The sequence below is a fragment of the Gossypium hirsutum genome, chromosome A02, assembly GCF_007990345.1.
Source record: "Gossypium hirsutum isolate 1008001.06 chromosome A02, Gossypium_hirsutum_v2.1, whole genome shotgun sequence".
In the NCBI taxonomy this organism is placed as follows: Eukaryota; Viridiplantae; Streptophyta; class Magnoliopsida; order Malvales; family Malvaceae; genus Gossypium; species Gossypium hirsutum.
In genome coordinates this window covers 6,234,919-6,262,664 of record NC_053425.1, presented here as the reverse complement: position 1 = coordinate 6,262,664, position 27,746 = coordinate 6,234,919, and the positions used below count along the sequence as shown (strand labels likewise).

Sequence of the window (27,746 nt, the reverse complement as noted above, 5' to 3'; positions counted from 1 at the left end):
ATGTTCATATTTGAAATGTGAATTGAATAATTATATGTGGCAGAGAGATGAATCATAGGTTCATGAGTTATTTGAAATCTCATTGATGATTTATTGGATTTATCATTGGAAAATATATGATGGAAATATAATAGTTTGGTATGAATTTATATATATATGATTTGTATGTATGATTTGCTAATTATCTATGTATGTTATGATATTTTATTATTGTTATAATTTGAATTATGATAATACCATTGAGTATTTCCAATACTTAGCGTACGGTTATTTCCCGTGCGCAGGTTTGGTAAAGTTGAAGTTCAGTAAACATCCAAGTCAATCCTGACCTCAGCTTAGTTTCTGGTGATGAATCTATATTTTGGAAATGTGGCATGTATTAGGTTTTATTTTAGTCACCTTAATATATTTATGTTTTGGGTGTAAGTAATTTGTAACTTTTAAGAAGTATTTGAAATGAATAGATGAATGTTATTTGATCAAGATTTATAAGTAAATGTTTGGGCATGAATTAGGTGTGTTTAGTATGTGAAAATAGCTTAAAAATGGTGAAAAATTAGGTTTTCACACAGCCTAGTCACACGGGCGTGTGCCCAGGCCGTGTGGCAAAGTCAGACTTGCCCACAGGTTAGTCCCACGACCGTGTGAGTAAGTCAGATCTGCCCATAGGCTGGCCCCATGGCCATGTGAGCCCCAAGGGCAGGCCACACGGGCATATCCTAGGCTACACGGGCGTGTGCCCCTATTCTCAAGGAAAAGTTTCCAAAGTTTCCGGTTTAATCCCAAAACTCTTCTTAAGTATATTTTGGGCATCGTAGGTAAATATTAGGGTCTTAAAGGTGGAATTTAAGAAATTTTAAATTGAAATATAGATTTATGACTCGGTGTTGTTCGTTATTAGTGTTTAATTTTGGTAATGCCTCGTAACCCTGTTCCGACGACAGGTTGGGGTTAAGGGGTGTTACATCAGATAAAGAAACTTGTCAAATACCTCAGACTTGCTTTTGATAAGATACATCCAAGTGTACTTAGAATAAGCATCAACAAATGAGACATAATAAAAGTGACCTTCAGATGCTACAGGAGCAGGACCCCACAAATAAGATATAATGAGTTCAAAAGGAGCTGCATAAATAGTAGTTGAGAGAGAAAATGGAAGCTTATGAAACTTGCCAAGTTGACATGCTAAACAAACTGAACTTAACCTACAATTTTTTAAAACAACATTATATTTTTGAAGAACTGTCATAACAATTTTATTACAAGGATGACTAAGGCTTTTGTGCCATAAATGAAAGATCGAACCACTAGAAGTAGGAGACTTCATATGAGTGGTGTGAGCAATAGATAAAGAATTTGAAGCAGTGTTGAAATTCTGAGTGCTTGACAGATCGAACTAGTACAAGCCATCATGAATGCGGCCCACCAACAAGATACCCTATCTTGATATCCTTCAGAAAGCAATAGAAAGGATAAAATTCAAAATAAACTTGATTATCATTAGTAAATTGGGCAACAAACATTAAGTTTTTGCAGATTCGTAGAACATGCAATACATTTTTCAAATGAAAAACTCTGTTTGAACTGGCAAAGAAGGAAGAGCCAATGGGAGCTACTGGTACAGACACACCATTTCCTATGAAAAGCCTGTTGTTACTTGTATATTGTGTTGCCTCCTGCAGATTATCCAGGTCATTAGTAACATGAGTGGATGCTCCTGAGTCTGGATACTAGAATTTTGTGTTCAGATAGCTTGTGGGAAACTGTCCTTTTGTAGAGGCAGCATTAGCTTGCAAACCAAGATGTTGCACAATGTTCCTTTGGAAACAACAATGAGAGCCTTCACATGGTGATCTTGAAGAATCTTGAAACGGATGACAGTGTACTTGCATTGTCTGATTAGAAACACTTTCAAAATACTCATCAAATCGATAGTAACACTTCTGGATTGTGTGACCAATTCGACCACACAACTAGCATTGATGTTTGTTATGAGCAAACCTCCTCCTTCGGCCTCTGCCTCGAAATGTTTTAGAACCACTACCCCTGTAGGGTGGTCTAGAACCTCTGTCAAACTGTCATGCATTTCTATCATCAGTACCACGTTGTTGAGCAACGTTAACCTGTAAGGGCATACTCGAAACAAAATCTTATTGTCGAGCCTCACAATCAGTTAGCATTTCAGCAAGAAGATCAAGAGGAACACTCATTACTGAAGCCACAACACGAATTGACTCATATTCTACTAACAAACCAGTAAGAATGATGCTAATTTGTTCCTGCTCAGAAATAGCATTGCCTGCAGCCATCAAGGTATCACACAAACTTTTGATCTTGGCCAAGTGCTCTTTAATGGTTAACTGCCCTTTCTTTTGGGAATACAAAGGATGCCTTAGAGTAGAAACTGTTATAGTGGATTTGGTAGCAAAGTGCTGAACAACTATGTTCCATACATCAAAACTCGATCGAGCACCAATAAGATGCACCAAGATATCATCACAGATAGTAGACAATAACCAGGAAGCTAACAGCTTATCTTGTTGCTTATGAAATAAAAAGTCAGCGTTAGCAACAAGGTTGCCATCTCTGTCAACAATAGACTGTAGAGGAACATTGATAATACCAAGAACAAACTCATGCAACCCATACCCCTCAAGAATTAACAGAACCTGTTGTTTCCATAAAATAAAGTTATGCTCACCTAGTTTCACCGTATCATGTTTGGGAAATTGTTGAATCTTTTGCAATGAATCACAACCAAGATTAGAAGAGGAGCCAGCTAAATGTGTAGCCGTGTTGATTGATTGACGATTATCATTGTAGCGACGTAAAATTTTCGCTTGGTCACTAATTGTGGCGATTTAGTGAAAACTTGACAAACTGAAATTTGATTTTAAAATAAAGAGGGGAGTCGCCACCGATCCTTTTTTTAGGTGTGATCGAATACCTAATAAATCACTTTTTTGATAAGAAAATTTATTCTTGAACAAAAATAAAGGCCAAATTTGGGTCTATGTGAAAAATAGAGCAAAGTTGGGTTCGGGAGTCGGTTACGCGCGAGGAAGGTATTAGCACCCTCGCAACGCCCAAAATTGGTATCTTGTAAAACACGTGTTGTCTTGATTTTCAAAAATACGAGTTCAATGTAAGATTTAATCGTGATCTGATTGAAAAGACGAGAAATTTTAGTTTTTCCATTTTTTAGTAGGGTGTCCCGTTTTTAACACGAGCCGACGAATTTCACCCAACATAGCGATGAAATCGATGACTTGATATTAAATCGGTACATTGCCTTATGTATTGAAATTAATTAGAAAACGAGAATAAGATTTTCGAAATAACGCAAAGCAAATTGATATGAAATAAAAATGAATAAAAGACAGAGCTAGAAATATATTGAAGCTAATATAAGTGTGACAATAATATTAAAAACGATAAAGATATATGCGATATTAGACGTAATACTAGAATTAAACATGAAATGGAAACAATGAATATATATACATAATAATGATATTAAGAGTATGTACATAATATATATATATAAATAGTAATAATGTTAGAAATATACCATATATAGTTTTTGAAGTATATACCTAAGATAGTAAAAATATAACTAGTAATGTTAAAATATATACATAGTATATACATATATATATATATAAAATAAACATTGACAAAACGTATGTACATGACATATATGAAAAATATATACACAATAATATTAAAATAAAAATAACAAGTGATAATAATGAAAGGTGTAATAAATAATATAATGATATATGAAAATAATATTATATAATACTATTATATACACGGATAATAAAATATGTACTAATATAATAGGAAAAAATAAATGAAATAATATATACATAATATGATATTTAAAAATATAGTATTAAAAGCATGATATATATATATACTAATAATAGTAATAGTAAAATACTAATGAATAATAGTCTCAAAAGAATATGTAAACAACAAAATGTATAGGTGAAAATAAAAAACAAATAAAGAGAATTAATAGCGCTACATGTGCGTAAGCATATATTCATACATGGAAAATGTATATACATAATATTAATATTTAAATACATATAATATAATATTTAAGCAAAAATCGTATATAATATATGCATACTTGATATAGTATTTAATATATATATATAAATATGACTAACAACATTTAAGGACATACACCTAATATAGTATAAATGTATTTACATATGTAATATAGAATGTAAAATATACCTAATATATTAAAAGGGTAAATATATAATATAAAATTTAAGAGAAATAATAATAACAAAAACTATTAATAATACAGTATAATATATATCTAAGTATTAAGTAAAATAATACTGATGCTAATACATAATAAATATAACAATAATAGTAAAATTAAAATAAAATAATGAGAAACAGTAAAAAGGTGAAATGGAATTAAAAATGAAGTTCTAGGGTAAATTTAAAAGAAATAAAGGGAAAAAGTACTAAATTACACGAGCGAACAAATCAGAGGGACTAGATCGGGCAATAAACCATTCGGCCTAAAGCCCACAGCAGCGGAGGGACCGAAATGAAACAAAAACAAAACTTCTGGGCAAAATTAAAAATAAAAAAATGAATTATAAATCTATAAAAAGCGGAAGGGCTAAAAGTGCAATTAGCCTTTCCGTTAAAAAAACCCGGATCCTAGGCCGGAGCGAGTCGGATCGGGTCGGGCTATGGCAAAACGACGTCGTTTTGGGGCTAAAGGGCAGCCTCCAAAACGACGTCGTTTTGGGAGGCTATATAAGGGCCAAAATTTTTTAAAATTCTCATTTGCAGCAACAAAAATAAAAAAAAAAGGAAAGGGGAGAGGGGAGAGGAGAGCTGGGGCGATTTTCGGCCATGTGCACGGTGGCCGAAAAAGGTAAAATTTTTATTTTTATTTATTATTATTATTTTTTAAATATGTATCTGTTAAATATATATGTTTATAAAAACAATAGGTTTAAGAATGGGAAAGAAATAAAATAAATCACCTTTGGTATTTGCTTTTCAAGTTTTGTATATCTTGGTCCTCTGATTCGGTACTATACTTGTGCTTTTGTATCAATGGAATTTGCTATTCTTGTATTGTCTAGGAATCGAATGCTTTTTCTTTCTTATCAAAAAAAAAATGTTTTTGATGGCTTTTTATAGCCTTTGTACAAATCTGTTTCCCTATATTTTGCTGCTTGCGTGCTCTGTTTGATTTTGCAGGTGGAGCAGATGGTGGATGTGATGGTGGCAGAGGCTGGTATGGTGGTGGCAGAGACTGACAGTCAGGAGCAAGTGGGGAGGGTGGTTGCGGCTAAGGGCTGATTAGGGTTAGGTGTTTTTGTGTTTTTTTTTGTTTTGGGTTTGGGCTGATGTATGTTGGATTTGGGTATTATTTGGTGGGTTTTAGTATTGGGTTATGGGTATGGTTTGGTGGGTTAGATGGTTTTTTTGTAATTGGGTTTTGGTTGTTAGTATTTGGGGTTTGGGTTAGTATTTAGGAATGGGTTGGCAAAATTAGGTATGTACAATCATCATCATTGCCAGAAACTGCTTCTATCGCCATGGTAGAAGCACAAAGAAGAAACACAAAGAAAAAAAAAACTTACTGCTTAGATACCATAATGAGAACTATAGAAATGAATCAAGAGAAGTAAATTGATTGAATAATCTTGATTTTCAGAGTACATTGCACTGCATTTATAACACAATGTATTAATAGTTAACTAACTGTGACAACCATAACTACTAAGATCTAACTACTAGCTACTAACTGCCATAACCGTTTCCATTCCTTAGCAAGTGTTATTCATAAAATCTTGGAATGCTCCTTGATTTAACCAATGACAACACATTGAACACATCCTGACCCACAACATGCCAACAAGATTGATAGAAGGCAGGGTTCATACCGTCCGAACTTAAAGCCTTGTCCGGGTGCATCTTCATGACCGCCGCTTTGAATTCATGGCGCAAACAATGCTGCATTCTGACTAGACTCCATAGAAGCGAGTAAAATCACAAAACTACTGAAATCCGACTTAGCCGAAGCAGCAAATAAACCTTCAAAATAAATATACTTTATTTATCCTTTATTTTTATATTTTAAAATATAAATAATTTCCAAAAAGAACATGCGTTTAGATGAGAAATTCGGGGAGAAAAATCCTATTAAAATTATCAACAAATCTACAAATTAATTTTTCTTGGTTTCCATTTCATATTTTTATCATTTCAATGATAAATATTTCAGCATCATTTAATGCATTTAAGAAATTGTTTTCTTAAATTTTCATTAATAATTGAATGCTTGATGAAAAAAACAAACAGAATAAAGTTTCCCTTCAGATTAGATCAATGAAATTCAATAGTTAAATAATTTTATAAGCATTATTGTGGAAATTATTTTTTCTTTACCGATTCATTTAACTTTTCAAATAGCCTCTATAGTTCATTAGATTATCAAAGGCAAATCAAGTCCACTCATTAAACCCATGTTTTGGGCTTTTGTTTTTCTTCTAGATATAATGTGAAATTTAACTCCTCAATATTTATATATATATATTTGTTAGTTTGATTGTTATTTTATTTTTGAGTTAAATTCAACCTTAAATCATTTTAAAACAGTAAATTTTAATTATATTTAAATTTATTTTTAATGAAAATATTGATTAAAATATTAAAGTTTTATACATGACCGTCTATATGTTAATTACAAGTGTTTATGGGTTGGGCCTAAGCATGATATTAACATATTTTATGCTTGCTCAAATTCGGACCGACCTAAAAAATTAGACTTAAAATTTTACCTAAATTTATCAATATTTATAAATTATTAACCCGAACCCATTTTAGACCCGTTCATATTATTTTTTAATTATTTTTTAAAAATATTTATTTTATTTTAATATTTAATATTTAATAATTTTATATATTTTTTATTTATTAAAATTTTTTATACAATCATTTTAATATTATTCATACATTAGGCATACCGTTTGACCAAGTGTAGTATACTTTAATAATTAGATAAACTTGTGCTAAGACTTTACTATTTTCTTCAGTCACTTTCAAACATGGTGGCTTTAATTTATTTAGTTTTTTTTTTTATTTCTTCGAATCATCATATCAGAATTCAGATATAGATCATAGCATTAGATTTAGTTGTACCTTTTTCAACCGCAGGTTTCTTAATAATAGCAAAGATGAACTGTGTTTGCCTTTGAAAATATAATTAATATAATCATCACAAAAGTACAGGTAATTAATGATGCTTCCCATGGCTCATCAACTACCATTTTTTTAATTTCCAACCAGCTGGATCATTTTTTATAAAAGAAAATCTACAGCGAACACAATTTGTCTTTTTCCAGGAAAATAATGCCGCAATAATAATAACAAAAAAAGCGTCAATTTAAAGTACATCGGTTAGCACAAGACTGACCCACATTGGACTCAAATTTATATCTGGTCTGCCTGCCTGACTGCCTGTTTCTAGAAAACGTGTATTGGTTGTGGTTCTTAGTGTGTTTTTTTGGACCACATCGGATTTCTTTCTCCTACATATATATATATGCTGTTGTTCTGATTTCAGAGTTCATCTTCAACTCACAGAACTCGTTTTGGAACCATTTATATTTTCTCACTGTTCTTCCCATTTGTTTTAGAGCTTCCAGCATCGGCATCGGAGATCAGCGACCCCGCATTATCCCAGGTGAAGCAGCCGAGTTTGGAGGTTAGAATGGATCATAACGGCGAGCTTCCGGCTTCTGTAGAGGTGAAGGAATGTCATGCATCTGGCTTTGATAGCATCTGCGTAAGTTTACACCTTTTTTTTATAGTAAATGTGTTTCTCTCGTGGCAATACTTAGGCTTAGTTTGGATGGGCGATGTGTTTACCTCTGGTGAGGTTAAAAACAGCGGTGGTGGCGAGATTAGTTACTATAGTGGTGAGATTAGATACCGTAGCAGTGAGATTAGAAACAATAGTGGAGTGTGTGTTTGGATTCAAACGCAGCTGTAGCGGTGAGGTGAGAATAAAAAATGACTATTAAAGATATCATATTAGAATTGATTTATAATAGAAGTTTTTTAAATTATTTTACTTTTTTTAAATTATTAAAATATGTGAATTTATAAATTTATTTAATAAAATATTAAAATGTATCTTCTAATATTTTATTATAAGGCTCTGTTTATTTGCGAGTAAAATATTTTCTAAAAATTATGATTTACTTTTCTGGAAATGATTTACTTTTCTGGTGTTTAGATGAATCTATGCAAAATATTTTCGGTTGTTTGGTAGATTTCTTGAAAATATTTTATAAAAGCTATTTTAAATTAAACAAATATATATTTAAAAATTTATTATCTTTTCATTGTTTATTTGAGTTTATTATATATATATATTAATAAATTTATATTTTAAATTGTTTTTACATATATTACAATGATTTTAAGTGCCAACTAGATTTTAAGTATATTGTTAATACATACTTCATCAGGCTAAATTATACAGTTTTCACTCAAATGCATAATTTAGCCGGATGAAGTATGCACAAACACCCCATACAAGGGTAAAATAAACGGTTGTTTTCTTCCCAAATCTGATAACAAATGAGGTTGGGAGAGAAATTAATTTAACTTGCAAGGATAAAATGGTAAAATAATAAATAAAACTATGAGTATTTTTGTCTATTAAAAATACCCACTGCCCCAATGCCCTTAATTGTAGCTGAAACCACCAGCCCCTTTTCAGCACAGCAGTGAGGTTGAAATTGATTTTCACTGAACTGAACTGCTGAAACAAACAACATATCAATGAGATTAAAAGCATAAACCTACCTCAACTGTACCTCACTGGCGCTAAAAGCGAAACCAAACGAGGCCTTAATATGGGATCTTTTTGTCTTCATAAATTATGTATAGTCCTTGTCATCAGATATGATTTTAAATATGTAAACTAATCCATTTATGTCAGATTTAGATGTATTAAAAAGAATATGACAGATTTTTTTAGTTAAATGGTAAATTTTTTCTAACCCCATTAAATTATTAATAAGTTTATGTTTTAGTCATTTTAAATAAAAAAGTTACAATTTGATCATTAGATTATATGAAAGTTTTCATTTAAGTCACTAGGTTGTTAAAATAATTGTTGTTTGGTATTTTTTGTTCGCATAATCTGCAACAATCAAAAGCTCTCATTCCTCTTCTCTGATCTCCAATATTAGCCATCAGATTGATTTGAATTTAATGTATGTTATTCTACTCTTTGATAGGTACTGATCTACTGTATCGATGGTCAAATTGTCGCTTGAAGCTCGTTATCTAAACTTTTCTTTTTGAAAAAAATATAACAGCCAATGATTGAATAAAAATATTCGAATAGTTCAGTGACTTAAATAAATTTTTTTGAATAGTTTAATGACCATTTTGTAACATTTTGAAGTTAAGTGATCAAAACGTAAACTCACTAATAGTTTAATAATTGTGGGGTATAATTTATCCTTTATTAAATAAGTTCTTATGCTTTATTGTATTCGAATGTTCTTACCTTTTGAGTTATATCTAATTTAGTGCTGATTTCAAATGAAATGTCGATTAATGTTAACAATTTATTTAGGTATGAATTCAAGGTTAGAGGCTGATTTTGATACAGCTTGAAGATTAAGGGCTTATTTGGTATAAATTAAAGTTTAAAGTGCTTATTTGGGTATAATAAAATTGTAAGCGTTTATTTAAATAAAATAGTATATTTCATGGGTTTTATTTAAGATTTTTAGCTTTTTATTTTTGTCATACTTCCACTTTCTTTTCATTTAGTATGTCATCATTACAAATATATTTGTACTAAAAGTTAAATAATATTTTATTTTCTTACTCTAAAAATGAGTAATTAGTAGTTATATGAAAAAATAAACTGATCATTTTGTTAAAATTTTAATAAAATGATTTGCATATTAAAATTAAATTACTCTTTTTTTAAGTAGTAAATTACATATACTTTTACCGTCATACTTACACTTAAACATAATGAAATCGTTTGAAATATATTTGCGCATTTGCAGGTGGAAAATGAAACAAATAATTTCTCAAACCAAATCAAGGTTTGGCAACCCAGCAATGGTGATGAGATGAAGCTTTGTATTTCAATGCCCTCTTCTCCTACTAACCATTGTCATGTTGATGAAGCTAAGGGTTTAGAAAATGGAGTTCCAGATTCTTCAGCTAACATTAAAAACATCAATCAACAACTACATCTCAACCATCAAAAGCTCAAAGACAAGAGGTTTGATTCCTTCAAAACATGGTCTGGTAGACTTGAAAGGCAGCTATCAAATTTACGTGGAAAGCCACAGGAAATTGAATCAGATTCAGAGAATATTGAACCATTGCCACTACCTGTGGACCGATACTTTGATGCATTGGAAGGACCAGAATTAGAGACCCTAAGGGTATCATTTCTAATACCCTCAAATCATAATTAGACCATTGGTTTCTATTGGAAGAACCTGACATTATTTTGTTTTTAACAGGCTTCCGAGGAGATTGTTCTTCCTGATAATAAAACTTGGCCATTCCTCCTTCGATATCCCATTTCTGCATTTGGTATCTGTCTGGGAGTTAGTAGCCAAGCTATCATGTGGAAAACCCTAGCCACTTCACCATCTACAAAGTTTCTTCACATCAACTTGATTATAAATCATATCCTATGGTGGATATCTGTCGCTTTAGTAGCCATGGTTGCTTCCATTTACCTTCTGAAAGTGATTCTCTACTTTGAAGCAGTTCGTCGAGAGTATTACCATCCAATCCGTGTCAACTTCTTCTTTGCCCCATGGATAGCTCTTTTGTTTTTAGCTCTTGGAGTGCCACCTTCACTTGTTTCAAAATTGCCTGTACCTTTATGGTACGTTCTTATGACACCAATCTTCTGTTTGGAGATTAAAATATATGGACAATGGATGTCAGGAGGTCAACGAAGGCTTTCAAAGGTGGCTAATCCTTCAAACCATCTCTCAATCGTTGGGAACTTCGTGGGAGCACTATTGGGTGCATCAATGGGGCTTAAAGAAGGACCTATTTTCTTCTTTGCTGTTGGTCTAGCTCATTACGTAGTTCTTTTTGTAACTCTTTATCAAAGACTTCCAACAAACGACACACTCCCCAAAGATCTCCATCCTGTATTCTTTCTATTTGTTGCAGCACCAAGTGTTGCTTCAATGGCATGGGCTACGATTCAAGGCTCCTTCGACAATGGAGCTCGAATTGCTTACTTCATTGCCTTGTTCCTTTATTTCTCACTGGTATGTTTAGCCTCTTTGAACATCAAGAAAAGTTCCATATGAACAATTTGACTTATAACTTGTACCCTTTGCAGGCAGTTCGGGTTAACTTTTTTCGAGGATTCAAGTATGTATGCATCTCTGTTTACCTATAATTCAGTGCTATTAGGAAGTCCCTAAATTTCACTTCTTTTGCAGGTTCTCATTGGCTTGGTGGGCATACACATTTCCGATGACCGGGGCGGCGACAGCAGCCATGAGATATTCAAGTGAAGTGACAAATATTGTAACTCAAACACTTTGTGTCACACTCTCCATTGTTGCTACACTTACAGTAACAGCACTACTTGTAACCACCATATTGCATGCCTTTGTCCTACGAGACCTCTTCCCTAATGACATAGCCATTGCCATTAGTGACAGAAAACCCAAACCTCATAAGAAGTGGTTCAATCTTACAGACATTGAAACTTTCTTGAAATTTGCAAGTTCTGACAACAAGGATATAGAAGCTGCCTTAAAGATTCCCACTCCAGAAGCCACATCAGTGTAAAACTTCATCATCATCAGCCTTAGTTTCAACCTTTAGCAGCAGGATCTTGCCGATTTTTGTTCTTTTAGAATCTTCAACACTCGATACATGTGAGGAACATCAGTTTTTGGTTTCCAATGAGCATGTGCATGTACGCAGAGAGAAATGGAGGTTTCTGGCACTTTTCTGCACCAAAAGTGAAGGAATAATAATATTATTGCAAATTGCAAACATATTGTATTATTATTATTGCTAAAATAAAACCAATCAATTTAAAATCGCATTCTAGTTTTTTTCCCCTTTTTTTCAAAGAGCAGAACGGCCTGCTCTTAAAGCATCTTGTGATTGGTTGTCCGAATGGAAACTTCATATGAGCTTGGTAAGTTCACTATGTCAACTGTTAGAGGCAAATTCATTAGAGCATGTAATATTTAAGGGAAAAAGTTTACCCACCCCAATTTCCAACAGTATAATTCTTGTGATTAATGTAATAAGAAAAACAACATATTTAATGTAAATAATAATTAAAATGAATAATATTTTGTCAGTAATAGTACAATATTATAAAAATGTTATTTGCATACAATGTTTAAAAGGAAATATTGTATAATCATAATTCATTGTTTTGATGTCTGCAAATTCGAAAAAAATAAATTAGTTATATTAATAAATTTTTACTTATAAAATTAAATTTGTACCACCTTCTTGCATATGTTTTTTTCGTGCTTTTTTTGTCTGACTTGACTAAAATTTTTTATGAAGACATTAAAACCCCTCTAGATAATGCAACATATAATTGATCATGAGACAAAACATGTAGTGGCAAATATACTTTTATTGTCGGTATTGTTTGGTTTTGTGCTTTGTTAATAATCATAACAAAACAAAGACGTATTGGAAATTGTTTTCGCTTGAACTGAAAAGGATATCATTCATTTTCTATTGTTGAGAGTGAAATTCTTGATAAAAAGATTTGATTTCGAGCAAGTTGATCAATTGTTATCTCATAGTGTATTACATTATTATGGAAATGTTTGCAAACCATTTTTGTTCCATAGCATAAGCCATTTGATGGATCCAAATTTCTTAAAATTATTATCAGACAATTGATTTTTTAAGATCAATTTGTGTGGAGGCAAACTATTTGGTAGAAGTGTATTCAAGAATTCTTCTAGATAGTTATTATTTGTATCATCCATAGCTTGGTCGAAACTATTGAATATTTTACTATCACCTGAGAACATGTTTATCATTTTTTAATGTGATTTAAGTGTTATTCTCCCTTTTAATATTTTTATATTGTTTGCCTAATAATTATATTTCTATTCTTTCTAGTATTATATTTCTATTCTTTGTGTAGCTTACCCCATGCAATAATTTTATTAACCCACAATTCATAATTTTATTTTACATTAACTCAACTAAATACCACATGTTTTGATTGTTACGACGGTAAATTTGCAATATCATAATCCAAAGTTGCATTCTTATTATTCCCATATTTATGAAATTCCAAATTTCATCTTTAAATTCTTTTGCAAAATAATAATTGTAATATCATTCTTTTAATACCTTATACTCCCAATATTTATGTACGAAATATATTCAAAATATTATAAATATATTATATTCTAAATGTTAATATATACATTCAACCTGTACATCATACATAAATAGAAACTAGTTTACATATTATAACAAAGTATTTAACCCATTAATTTAGCAATTGAATAATATGATAAAAAATTGGTTCAATCAATATTTATAATATTTGAATAATTTACCCTTTAAACTTTCTAAGTCCAACCCAATATATTTCAACCAACACAATAATATTATGAGTATATATATATATAATTTAACTATACTAATATATGTATAATAGTACCTAAAGAAAAAAAAGATAGCTTTTTAATACAAAATTTTTACCGAATATAATAGATTTAACCAATCAAAATTAATATTTTTCTCATTCACGGTTTTAGTATGATATCCATTATAGTGAATAAATTCTAAAATTAATAATTTATTTGAGACTGATTAGAACATAGTTCATTTTTACTTTGTTTCTTTGAATAATAATATATTAACTCTTCTAGAGCATTGAATTAATTTTGTATTATGAAATATTTACATATTTTTTATTGCATTAGACATAGAGTAACATTATATCAATTCTTTTTGTGCTTTAAAATAATTTTGTAGTACTAAAATTTGGTTTTGTTTCATTACTAAACAAGAAATATACTAATAAGTACATAATTAATGACTTTTCATGCATTAATCACATATTATTTCACATATTGGACGTTGACAATCTTATTTGAAATTATTAAACCGTTGCTTGCAAAATAATATGAGTACTTAAAAAGGGGTGATAGAAAAGTGGGCAAACCGAAAACACAAAGCTATACCTGCTACTGAAGTTGCTGGCAAGTGGCAAATTCAATGTAATTCTAGGGCTTTGGTTATTAGTCAACAATCCATCGTGATTAAGTTAAAAAGGTTGGAATAAAATTGGAAAGTTATTTGTTAATTGGAAGCAAAAATTTTTATTACAATTATGGGTTAACACCCATAATATAGGGGATAGATAGAATGAATACCAAAGAACCGAGAGTATTGATGATTAAGAGCTTTGGATATTTTTTTAGAGAATCAAGGATCCAATTCCATTACTCCTAGTTTCTTTTTTTTTTCCAGCAATTAGGGAATAAATTTAAGTTAGTATATGTATTGAATATGGTAAAAAGTAATTTAGAATGAATTTGTTAGTTTAGCGGTAAGATTTTAGTATATTTTCTCCCTATACCTAGGTTCAAATCACGTCAAATTCTTTCCATTTTTATTAAATTTCGGCAGAATGGGTAATTTATCAAATTAGCCCTCTAAAATTTGCCTAAACTTGCCATTTGATCCCCTTTCCTAATCACAATAGAATCTTAGTTAATTTTTTCAACCCTATTTAGAAATTTTTTTCCTCTCTCTTCTTTAAATACATTTTTTTTATTTCCTCCTTTCTTTTTTCAAAAAGAATCTTTTTTTACTGGAAATTTTACATTTGAATCTTGAACTAGAAATCAACCCTGTTCAATCCATTTTTCATGTCGATTTAAGTGTAACATCGTCAATTCCATTTCTAACATTCCAAGATCGGTAAGCATTCTTGTTTCTAATTTCGTAAAACCCTAGAATTCTAGAATAACATCATTCTTGACAATCTTTCAAATCGATTTTGAATCTTTAACAAGTTTTCCTGAAAATCTTGATAATTTCGATAAATCTTGGAAGTTGATATTAATTCTTGCGAATTTATCGATTGAAAGACTTGTTGTAGGTATCCCAAGATAGGTTTGGATGTGAGGATCATAGTATGAGACCTCGGAAGTCAGGTGTGTTCTTTTTACGAGAAAATCAAGTCAAAATCAAACCTAGCCCAGGCCACACGAGCATGTGGGCTCCCCGTGTGGATCACATGGCCTCTCACATGACCATGTGCCACTGAAACCCTAGGATTTTCACTTCTCACACAGCTTGGCCACACAGCTGTGTCTCTCTTGTAGCTTAATTTTTGCGTTTTCCACACGGCCTCAGTTTACTACACGACCATGTAACCCTTCCACATAGCTTGAGCCATTCTACACGGCCTGGCCACAAGACCATGTGCCCCTGTTTCTTAAATTTTACAGTTTTACCCAGAATTTTATGTTTTGTGCATATTAGTCCTTGAATGATTCCCAAACTATTTTTAGTGCATTATTTTATGCAATTATTGTTGGGAAATGTGCCCATATTTATTTGAATATGAATAAATAAATAAAATTAATTTCACATTTCAGTATTATGTCTTTTTTATTTTTTTATCTTTCACATTTTGCATGCATAGCAAGATTGTGACAAACAAATATTAGCTTATTGATTGTCTAAGTTCAAGTTGAAGATAACTGGCATTGTAATAATATTTACATTGCGAGAAAGACAACTTACTTCAGTAGATAATCTAAATGAGTCCGTAATCCCGTAAAAGAAACAAAGTGAGTATTGGATTCAAATACTAAAAAGGATTATTATGTCGCCTACAATTCCAATTGGGGAGATGACTAGTTTTGACTATCGGAGCAGTTGACTCCACAAGTAGAGACATAGATGTATTCATTAGTAGAATGATACATTGGACTAGACCCAAGAAGAATTAATTTTGAATCCGTTTGTGAATTAATTCACTTGTGACATTTATGGTGTGATTTACCTAAATCCTGAGTTAGTCACTAACCATGCATATGTAACTCATGTGCTTTGATATAAGTGGAGGCTTATGCTCTAAAGATGGTCGAGCCCATAGCCGGTATGTTGGGTACATGTCTTATGTATGGCATGGCTTTACTAGCAACAGTGGAATTTATAGCTCAATTAAAGAGTTAATGATATACTCTCATTGGCATTATGTGAATTGATAAAATATAGAATGTGGCCACGGGTTGCTAGTTCTCGAATGAGCAATTTATCACAGTCAATTGTAGATAGTGATCATATTAATCATTAAGAAGACACAATGGTGACACTAAGATAAAATGGGATTATATTAAGTAAACGAATTTAACTCAAAGGAATCAAGGATATCATATAAGGGTAACACACACATGACGAAGTCATTGGACAAAACAATTGGATGAATTGCTTTTGTAAAGAGTATACATGTAACAGTCCGATTTTTCAGTGGTGTCAGAAACAGTGGTTCGAGACCACAAAATCTGGTAAGTAAGCTCGTAAATTTTATTATTTAATATTTACGAGTAAAATATGGTTTTAAAAATATTTTGGAATTAATAATTTATGTCTTATAATGAATTATTACGTTTGAGTGATAAAACCCTAGTTAAAGTAGTTTTAGAAAATGAGGTAACGGGACCTCGTTTTTATAAACCGAGCCGTAAATATTTTTATAAATATTTACGGAATGTCATTAAGGTAGTATTAAAGTTTCGTTAAAAAATTTTAACATTTTAACAGTTAATTAATTAAAAAAGACTAAATTGAAAATAATACAAAACTTACTAACTATAATAATTGAGTGATTAAATGGCATGATTAATAAATAAAGTAGTACTTAGGTGGTATGCCTAAACTAATATAGTTGGACGGCAACTTGAATGGAAATGATAAAATAATATAAAACCAATGGCAATTTTGTAATTAAATAGAAATTAACATAAATTAAAGTGAAAGTAGAACATTTTTATTTCGTTTCTTCTCCAACATTCCAGCCAACGCCATAGCCATGGGGAGGTTTCCGTTTTTGGCTTTATTCTTTTACATGTAAGTTTAATTTAGCCCTGTTTTCAATAGTTTTTCTATTTTTGAGATCGTTACAATTAAATCTAATTAATCTGTATCTTTGATTTTGAAATTGTTAAAGATTTTGAAAGTTGCCATTGATGAAACTTGTGATTTTTTATATTAAATTATGAATTTAAGATATTAATTGTTATTTAAAAGTATTTTATTAAGTAATTTTTAATGAATTTTCTGATTAGGAACTAAATTATTGAAATAATATAAATACAAGGGTTTGTTGTGAAATTATTGCAAAAATGGGCTGTATTGAATGTCACGAATATTTGGGTAGCTTTAATTTGTATTAACAATGGTTAATTTGCATGTTTTGAATTCAGTAACTAAATTGAATAAAAGTTAAACTTTATGAGAAATTTTGTAAAAATGTCTAAAATGACTAAATTGCATGAAATGAATGGTTTTATCGTCTAAATTAATAAATTGAATGAAATTATTAATTTAGATCAAGATCGGGTGAAAAATCGAGGAAAATGAAAAATTATCAAAATGCTCCTAAATCTTGGTATTTCTGCAATTTAGCCAGGTAAGTTCGTGTAACTAAATTGTGTATATTTATATGTTTGAATTGAATGTTATATATGTAAATTGTATAATTACTATATAAATGAAATTAATCACATATTTGACAATGCCCGATAAATGTTAAGTCCCGTTGAATACATGGAATTCGATGGATACAGGATTCCCGATTGATTGTGATTCTTCATATATTGCAGACACACTATAGCTCTTCTGAGTGTCTTATTTAAGCCCTCTCGAGCTTCCTGTTACATGGTTCCTGCAAGCATCCCAATCGGTATTGATCCTATATATGTTGCGGACATGCCGCAGCTCTTTGTAAGTGTCTTGTTATATGATCGGTATTGATCCTACATATATTGCGGACATACCGCAGCTCTTTATGAGTGTCCTAATATATGGCTCTTTGTAAGCTTCCCGATATGGCTCACTAGAACCCCCCGATATATGGCTATCCGAAGCTTCCTGTTAATGGCTCTTCGGAGCTACCCGTTATATACTTGGATAAGCTTTCCGTCAATGGCTTACATGAGCTTCCTGTTCTATGGTTAGAGAGAGGGCTTCCCGATTATGTGCTTAAATAAGCACCTCCGAATATGAATTGACGGATTCTTGATTTGTACACTTCATGTGTATTACTTTTGTATCAATCGATATTTTAAATGATTCAACGGGTAAAGTTTTGATATGAGATAACATGAGTTCGAAATAAACTATTATCGGTATATACCTGAAATACATGGAAATGTTATTTATTTGATATATTGAAACATGACATAGAAAATACATGTATGTGAAACTTGCCTAATAATAATGTATATTCATGATTATGAACTGTTACCGTAATAAATATACACGAAATTCATGAAAATGATGGTACATGAAATACTGATATAATGAAATGAATGATATATGTTTATGAATAAACGGCAAGAGAATGATATGTATCATGACATGTAAATATGCTACTATTTTTGATATGTTGATTCAAGGAAATTATGTATGTTGACATGAGTAATAAACTCAAGTGTGACATGTCGAGAAAAATAAGTTTATCAATGTTGAATATATAAGTAATATGTGCAAGTACACTAACCATTGGTGTTGCATGATGCTTAGGCAAGTGTCAAGCTATTGGTTGAATGGTAATATGAGTATTTATATGATGCATTAAATTAGCAAGTATTTAAGTGAAAATATGCTAGTGTTCATCAAAGAGTGGTAATGTTTAAATTATGCAATTTTTTATGAAATGACTTATCATGTGATCAATTTGAAAAAGACTTTGGTTAAATGAACTAGCTTGTGACTAGAGTTGAATGATATGTTTATGACTTGTGTGTCATGCATATGGAATAAGTGTTGAAAGTAAAGAAAAGCAAATGAAAATTAAGAAATTTAGAAGAGTTAAAGTTATTTAAAATCCTACTAAGCTTGGGATAATATGTACAAGTGATACTGTGAATTAATTCACCTCGAGAATTGATGAATATAGCTTCATGAGTATTGTAGTATCAATACTGAATTATTCTTGATGTGTATAAATTTCATATTTGAAATGAATTGATATGATGAAAGATTACACGAGCTTACTAAGCATTCATTGTTTACGTGTTTATTTTTATTTACTTTATAGATTATCGGAAGCTCAATTGGGTTGGAAGCTTGTCAGAGCTATATCACACTATCCATCGATTCTATCGGTAATTTTGGATGATTTGATTCTGTTTATAATGGCATGTATAGGTTAATTTGGCCAATGTTAGCTTATAAATGCTTTGTAGTAATTAGCCATTAGGATGGCTTATGATGGATATGTTTTAATGTGCATATAGTATCATGTTAGATGTGAGTGTTTGTTATGGTTGAATGATGATAAACTTATAAGTATGTTAATACTTAGTACAAGTAGGCATATAAGTGAATTTGGTTAATTTGATAAGTTTGAATACTAGAATATATGTGATGATAATACATGTATAAAATTGGGTTTTAGCTTGATTTGAATGCTATGATATAGGTTGTTGATGTGTAAATGTGTTGAGTTAGGTTGATGACAAATGGGGTGAGAAAAGTGGCCTTGTAAATGGCCTATTTTCATCCACACGGGCAGAGACACGGGCGTGTGTCTTAGCCGTGTGTGACACACGACCTAGCACATGGGTGTGTGGTCTGGCCGTATGTCTCCTGCATCTTAAAATTTAGACGCAGAATACTCAAAATTATCCACACGGCTTAGCACATGGGGTGAGGTGGAATTTGGGATTGAGTTGTTTCCTGGCATAGTTTCGGTGTCTATCGCCCCTTACCGAATGGCATCGAAAGAGCTGACGAAACTTAAGGCTCAGATTCAGGAGCTGTCAGACCGTAGGTTCATTCGTCCTAGCGTATCTTCGTAGGGAGCACATGTTCTATTTGTAAAGAAGAAAAATGGGACAATGAGGATGTGCATTGATTATCGAAGCTGAACAAGCTAATGATTAAGAACAAGTACCTACTTCTAAGGATGAACGACTTATTCGACCAGTTTAGAGGGGTTTCTGTGTTTTTTAAGATTGATCTGAGTTCAGGTTATCATCAGTTGAGAGTCAAGGAGGCAGATGTGCATAAGACAACATTTAGGACTCGATATGGACGTTACAAGTTCCTAATTATACCCTTTGGTTTGACTAATGCACTGGGACATTTATGGATTTAATGAACAGAGTATTTCAGCCCTACCTGGATTAGTTTGTGATGGTGTTAATTGACGACATCTTGGTATATTCTAAGACAAAGGATGAGCATAATGAGCATCTTAGAGTGGTTCTACAGATTCTTCGTGAGAAACAGTTGTATGCAAAGTTCAGCAAGTGTGAGTTCTGGCTTCGGGAAGTGACATTTCTGGGACATGTAGTGTAACACCCCTAACCCGTATCCGCCGTCAAAACAGGATTTCAGAGCATTACTAGAATTTTCAAATCACCTAAAAAAATTCAATTAAATACTTACTGATTCAATGCATCATATAAATAAATATATTACTATTCAATAAACAACTTGGCACTTGTATAAGCATCAAACAACAACATAGTTAGTACACTAGTATATATTTCATATAAATTCAACATTTATATACTTATTTTCTCGACATGTCACACTTGAGTTTAATAATTGTCTTTACTTACATAATTTCCTTATATCAACATATCAAAGATAATCATATATGTACATGTCCTGAAACATATCATGCTCTTACCGTTTCTTCATAAGTATATATCATTCATATCATTATATCAATATTTCATGCTCCATCTTTTCCATATATTTTATGTATATTTATTCCGGTATTAGTTTATATCAAACTTAACATAAATTATATTCCATGTACTTATACTTATTTCGTTTATCTATCTTCATAATTATTTCATACAACTATTTTGTACATATATTTCCATATGACCAGTTCTTATAAGCATTTCACACAACTATTTCATATAACCATTCGTCATATGATACATATTACCTGAAAATCAATTGTTCAATAGATGTCATAGCCTCCCATCCACGGTCTTATTTATCTTTGACATGATGCCATAGTGTCTTTCAACTATGGTCTTACTCATTTTCTGTCATGTTGCCATGGTGTCTTTCAACCATAGTCTTGTTCATTTCATATCATGTTGCCATGGTATCTTTCAACCATGGTCTTATTCATTTCATGTCACGCTGCCATAGTATCTTTCAACCATGGTCTTATTCATTTCCCGTCATGTTGCCATGGTATCTTTCAACCATGGTCTTACACATTTCATATCATGTTGCCATGGTAACTTTCAACCATGGTCTTACACATTTCATTTCAGAAAACACACTCCCGCGAACCTCATCCTTATAGCGAGATTACCAGTCCAGGCTAAATCCCTTGGAACGACAATTACTATAATGAGCTTGGATTTGAATTACCAGCCCAGGCTAAATTCAGACCCTAATTCGGATTACCCGTCCGGGCTAAATCCATTTTACACGTATTCTTTGGGAGGGCTATATAAGGATAAAATCACCTGTCCGGGCTAGATCCTTTTTACTGTCAATTCCTTTTCAGAGATCCATCGAATTTTCCTTTCATTCAACCGGGATTTCTTCCCCTTTTTTATCAAATATATCAATGTTTCATCAATTTTCATACAATGAATATTCAAATCAATAGCATACATTTCAAGCATTTAAAAATATAAATCAAGTTACACGAACTTACCTGGCAAAATTGCAGAAATATCAAAATTCAGGGGCATTCTGGTAATTTACCATTTTTCCAAGTTTCACCCGATCTTAAATTGAAAATTTCATTCAATTTATTAATTTAGATAATAAAATAATTCATTCCCTTCAATTTGGTCATTTTTGACATTTTTATAAAATTGCCCCCAAAGTTTTACTTTTATTCAATTTAGTCCTTAAGCCTAAAACATTCACATTAGCCATGCTAGCTGAATATTCATATATATTTTCCTCCTCCTCCTCCTCTCCATTCCACATCCTTAATGTATATAACACACTTGTAAGTAACATTATCTATAATTTTTATTATTTACTTTTATAAATATTCAAGTTGTCCATCTGTGTCATAGTCACTAAATTATTTATATCTGGAGATATAAACCTCTAAATTAAGATCCTCTAATTTTCACTGCAACTAGACTCATATATCTTCTTACTATAAAATTTTCACAATTTTTGGTTTAGCCAATAAGTACAGTTTATTCTTTAAATTTACCCATGTTCTGCTGTCTGATAGTTCTAATCCTTCTTTACTAAAAATTAATTATATTCTCGTACAAAATTAAAATGATGTTCTTGTTTGTTTCTATTGAAAATAGACTCATTCAGGATTCTAAAAATATAAATTTAAGCCCATAATTATTTTTATCCAATTTTTTATGATTTTCCAAAGTCAGAACAGGGGAACCCGAAATCTTTTTGACCTTGTCTCACAAAATTTATTATATCTCATGATTTAAAATTCCATTGCTTGCATAATTTCTTCTATAAGAAACTAGACTCAATAATATTTAGTTTCACATTTTATACATCCTATAATTTGATTTCTAAAATTTTTGGTGATTTTTCAAAGTTAGACTACTGCTGTTGTCCAAAACTGTTTTAGTGCAAGATATTATTTATCATGTTTATAACACCCTTATTTTCTTTCTCTACACTATTTCTTATCACTTTCTCTTATTTTCTCTTCACTAACATATCAAGAACATAGGACCATATGTAAGGAAACTCTAGATTAATATTAATTCCATACTTTTTCAATAATATCAAATTTAAAAATATATTGAAATCATTGTGTTCTTACCTTGTTCTATTGATTTCAATCTTCATCTTGATTGTCTCTCTGCTTCAGCTTCCATTTCTTGAATCCAACTTGATATTCTAACTTCCTATAGTCTCCTTAACATTTTTCTCTATTGGTAGCTAGAGAAATTCTTTTGATTTTTGGGTGAAAATGGTGAATTTTTAATAAAAGGACCAAATTGTAAAGATAACAAAACTTTTTCTTTCTCTCTTCCTCTCACGTTAGTGCATGGGAAAGATGGATGAGAATTGCTCATCTTTCTTTCTTTATATACTAATAAAATGATAATAAAATATCTTATTAAAATATTAATGAAATAATATTTATCTAATTAAATAATTATAAAATATCAAAATATCTCTAGCATCATTATTACTTTCTAGATTTCTCTCTCTTTCAATTAACCATTTTGCCCTTTATTATCTTTTAAAATTCCATACTTGAGTCATCATTTAATTTGGTAAAATTCAAATTTAGTCCCTCATAGTTCTTCATCTATTCAATTTGGTCCTAATTCATCCATTTTTCTTAGTTTCTAGATCATTCCACCCTTAAAATATTTACACTATTGGTCCTTCAAAATTTTCATATTTACACTTTAACCCCTCAAATTTTGAGTATTTACTCTTGTGCAACAAAATTTTTCTCACTTATACAATTTAGTCCTTTCTTGAATTAAGATATCATAATATACTTCCCAATATTGACATAACTCAAAATTTCCCTTTTTGTCACTTTATTTCCTTATTTTACTATATCACGGATAATATTTTACTGTAAAAATTTTCGAGGTATTACATTTAGTTTCTACTGGGGGGATATGAGTTCATCCTTGTAAGATTGAGGCTATGTTGGGTTAGAAATAGCCGAAGAACGTGTCTAAAATCCGCAGCTTTTCGGGGCTAACAAGATATTATCGATGACTCGTAGAGGGGTTCTCTTTAATCGCAGCGCCGTTGACTAAGCTTCTACGTAAGGGAGTTTCTTTCGTTTGGACTAATGCACTGTAGGAGAGCTTTGATAAGCTCAAGACTGTTTTAACTCAGGCTCCTGTTCTGATATAGCCTGAACCCAATAAAGATTTCGTGGTTTACAATGATACGTCGCATGTGGGTTTGGGTTGTGTTCTGATGCAAGATAGGAAGGTAGTTGCTTATGCGTCTCGACAGCTTAAGACTCATGAGACTAATTACCCGACGCACGATTTGGAATTGGCGGCGGTTGTCTTTGCTGTGAAGATCTGGAGGCATTATCTGTACGACGAGAAGTGTACCATCTGCGCTGACCACAAAAGCCTCAAGTATCTCCTCACTCAGAAGGAGTTGAACCTTAGGCAGCGTAGATGGGTTGAATTGCTTAAGAATTACGACTGCACTATCGAGTACTATTCTAGTAAGGCCAATGTGGTGGCCGATGCATTAAGCCGTAGGGTTATGACCTATCTGAAAGCGATGTTCGATCGACTGAGTCTTTTCGACGATGGGAGTCTGTTGGCAGAACTTCAAGTGAAACCGATGTGGATTGACCAGATCAGAAATAAACAAATCTTTGGCAAAATTATTATTTTGCGCCTATATTTTTAATTAATTATGATTTTATCCCTATGCTCGAAAAATTAAATTCATACAATCTAATCTTTATTTCAAGCCTAACCAATTTTCATATATAACAATAGCAGCTCATGAATTTCATAACATTCAAAAATTTTCCATCTTTTCAATTTAGTCTCTAAATCATAATTTCATCAAAATTCATTTTACAAAAGTTGTTTATCTATTAACAACCTTTCATTTTCTACTATAAAACTTCATAATTCAACTATACTCATCCATGGCAAAACCCTAACACTTTAATAGTTTTGCAAATTAATTCCCGAAATAGCTAGATTAAGCTATTACAATCTCGGAAATATAAAAATCATTAAAAACGGGATAAGAATACTCATCTAATTAAGCAAAATAAGCTTGTCTATCTTCAAGCTTCATAACTAGGGTTTCCATGTATTTTTAATGAAAAGATGATGAAAATAGATTATTTAATTCATTTATCATCTTTATTTTATTAATTTTCCAAAATTAACCTAAATAATTTCTTAATTTCCAATGATGAATAACCACCCTTATCTACTAACTCTTCAAAATGGTCTATTTTCCATATAAGGACTTCTAATTTTAAATTCCATAGCTATTTGATACTCTAAGCTACTAGAATTCAACTTTTGCACTTAGTGCAATTTGGTCATTTTCATCAAATTAGACGTATAACAGGTAAAATTTCTTAACAAAATTTTTATACGATATTGCAGACCATAAAATAATATTAAATTAAATTTTCTTCCGACCTCAGATTTATGGTCCTGAAACCATTATTCCGATTTTATTGAAAACGACTGTTACATGAAAATTCTTCTAGATGACTATATAGTGGAGGCGGGTGCTCCAGAAGAGACCGAAGACATAACTAATAAGTAAAACTCCAGAAGAGATTCTGGTATCTAAAACTGAAGATTAAAACAATGAAAATAAGAGATTTTGATAAGTTATGTCAATTCGAGAAAATGTGGAACTAGATAATAAAAGTGGTCGACAATGAATTTGCGTGCAATATTATTATTGAAAAAATAAAATAAAAGGAGGATCTTGAATAAATTTATTGAGTAATATAGATATGAAATAAACTTATCAAAATAGAAAGACACAACTTAAGTACAATTAAATTAGTGGAGTTTTTGGACCAGTAGTCAAAATATCTAAAGGTATAAAACCAATGAGGGTGCAATTGAAATAGTTTTGCAAAAGCGGAATAAAAATATGAAGGTTTTCGCTAAGTCTTGGCATTGATTATGAAAAGATATGATATTATTTTGTGGTGGATGCAATAACTTTTAGATATATTATTAAATTGACAATTCATAAAAGATTTAACTTGTATCTAATGGTTATTGTTACAACCTTTTATGAATCACTATGTAGTAAAGTTTATATTAAAATCCTTAAAGGATTTAGGATGCTAGAACCATATTAAAATTCTCGAGAAATTGTTCATTTATATGAATTGAAATAATTTGAACATATATAGTAAATTTGACTTAGTGAATAGTAGTTGAAGTAGGATTCTAAAATTATCTAAAATACCTATTTATGTTTTTATAAAAAAAATCATGATTAAAGTTTGTTATGATTATTGTTAAATCTCCTGAAGAGATCAAAATATATTTCCCCAAATTTTCCTCGCTCATGACTTTTAAAATAATGGTAATATAAATGTTTAGCAATACATTTAAATATTCATTTGAAAAACTAGCATTCAAGATTGAATATGTAGAATATGAGAAAATATGTGATGTTTTCATGAGGGGGAGTAAATACGAGTTGCACTCTTTTTCCCTTAATCGAGGTTTTGTCCCATTGGGTTTTCCTGATAAGGTTTTTAATGAGGCAACATATTATGCGTATTATAGATTGTGTGCTCTTTTTCCTTTATTAGGTTTTTATCGCACAGAGTTTTTCCTAATAAAGTTTTAACGAGACACATTATCTACCAATGGACATCCAATAGGGAGTTTTATGAATATTTTATTAAGTGGATGTCCATCATGATCAAGATAAAGTTTTAATGTACTTTAAATTCTAATAATTATTAGAATTAAATCTCTACTTCTTTTATATTTATTATGCCTATAAATAGAGACTCTGATGAAGCCTCATAATCATCCCTTTTGATCAATAAAGTACATTACCTATTACTTTTATATTTTATTTGTTTTTTATTCTCTCAATCTCTCTCTATTTTATAATATATGTTATATTTTACCTTTTAAAATAATATATTATCCAATATTAAAAAACTAAAGAAAAATGGAACAGACAACCTTTGACTAAAAGAAAAACAGAAAAAAGGAATCAGCCAAGTTAGAAACAAAATAAATCCTGGAAATACAATCTCTCTGTCGAAACCATTTTTTGTGTAAGGAGGATCGACTTTATATTTAAAAAAAACGAAAATTGGGAGCCGCCACCAATTTTTTTTGTTTAGGTGTGATCGGATCACCAAGAAGTTTGGTCATTTTAATAAAACACTTTGGTTGACTAAAACAACGATTTTGGTCTACGAAATTTAAGAAAATGAGTTCGGGATTCGGTTACGTACAAGGAAAGATTAGCACCCTCGTAACGCCCAAAATTGGTACATAATTGATTAATTAATGTCTTAATGTCGAAAATTGAAAAGATTTAAAATAAATTTTGAAATACGATCCCTTTTTATGAATGCTTGGATAACTTGAAGTGGATATTAAGATTCTCTTGCTTCGAAGAAATAAAAAATCACATCCAGCACGTAGGACACAACATTTCAAACCTTCGATACCAAAATCATCTCGTGATTTCCAAAACTTATGCATTGAAATTTTAAAAGGTTATTCGGTTATTTGAGTCAAGCGAAACAAATCGAAACCCAGCACGTAGGGCACAATCTTTAGAATCTCCAAAAAAATGGAATATTGCCTTTATTTGAAATTTTAAATGGTTGTTCGGTTTTTCGGTTATTTGGGTCAAACGAAAAAATAGAAACCCAATATGTAGGGCACAATCTTTTGAATCCCCAAAAAACGGAATATTACCTTTTATGTTTAAAAATTCTTTTTTATGTATCGGGTAAAAGCTGTGGTACGATTTTATTATGT

The 27,746-nt window shown here is 31.1% G+C and overlaps 1 protein-coding gene and 1 long non-coding RNA gene across 2 annotated transcripts; both read left to right on the top strand.

The window, feature by feature from the left end:
- The first annotated feature begins 4,833 nt into the window (after positions 1-4,833).
- LOC121215284 (uncharacterized) lies at positions 4,834-5,691 on the top strand. Its single transcript, XR_005911013.1, has 2 exons — positions 4,834-4,915; positions 5,248-5,691. It is a non-coding gene; the product is annotated as an uncharacterized lncRNA (long non-coding RNA).
- A 1,927-nt stretch (positions 5,692-7,618) lies between these two features.
- On the top strand, positions 7,619-12,813 carry LOC107936587 (S-type anion channel SLAH3). The gene is made up of 5 exons (XM_016869348.2): positions 7,619-7,840; positions 10,095-10,481; positions 10,563-11,333; positions 11,408-11,439; positions 11,511-12,813. Exons 1-5 carry the CDS (start codon positions 7,766-7,768, stop codon positions 11,863-11,865), a joined length of 1,620 nt encoding a protein of 539 aa, XP_016724837.1. The 5' UTR covers positions 7,619-7,765; the 3' UTR covers positions 11,866-12,813.
- Positions 12,814-27,746: the final 14,933 nt, after the last annotated feature.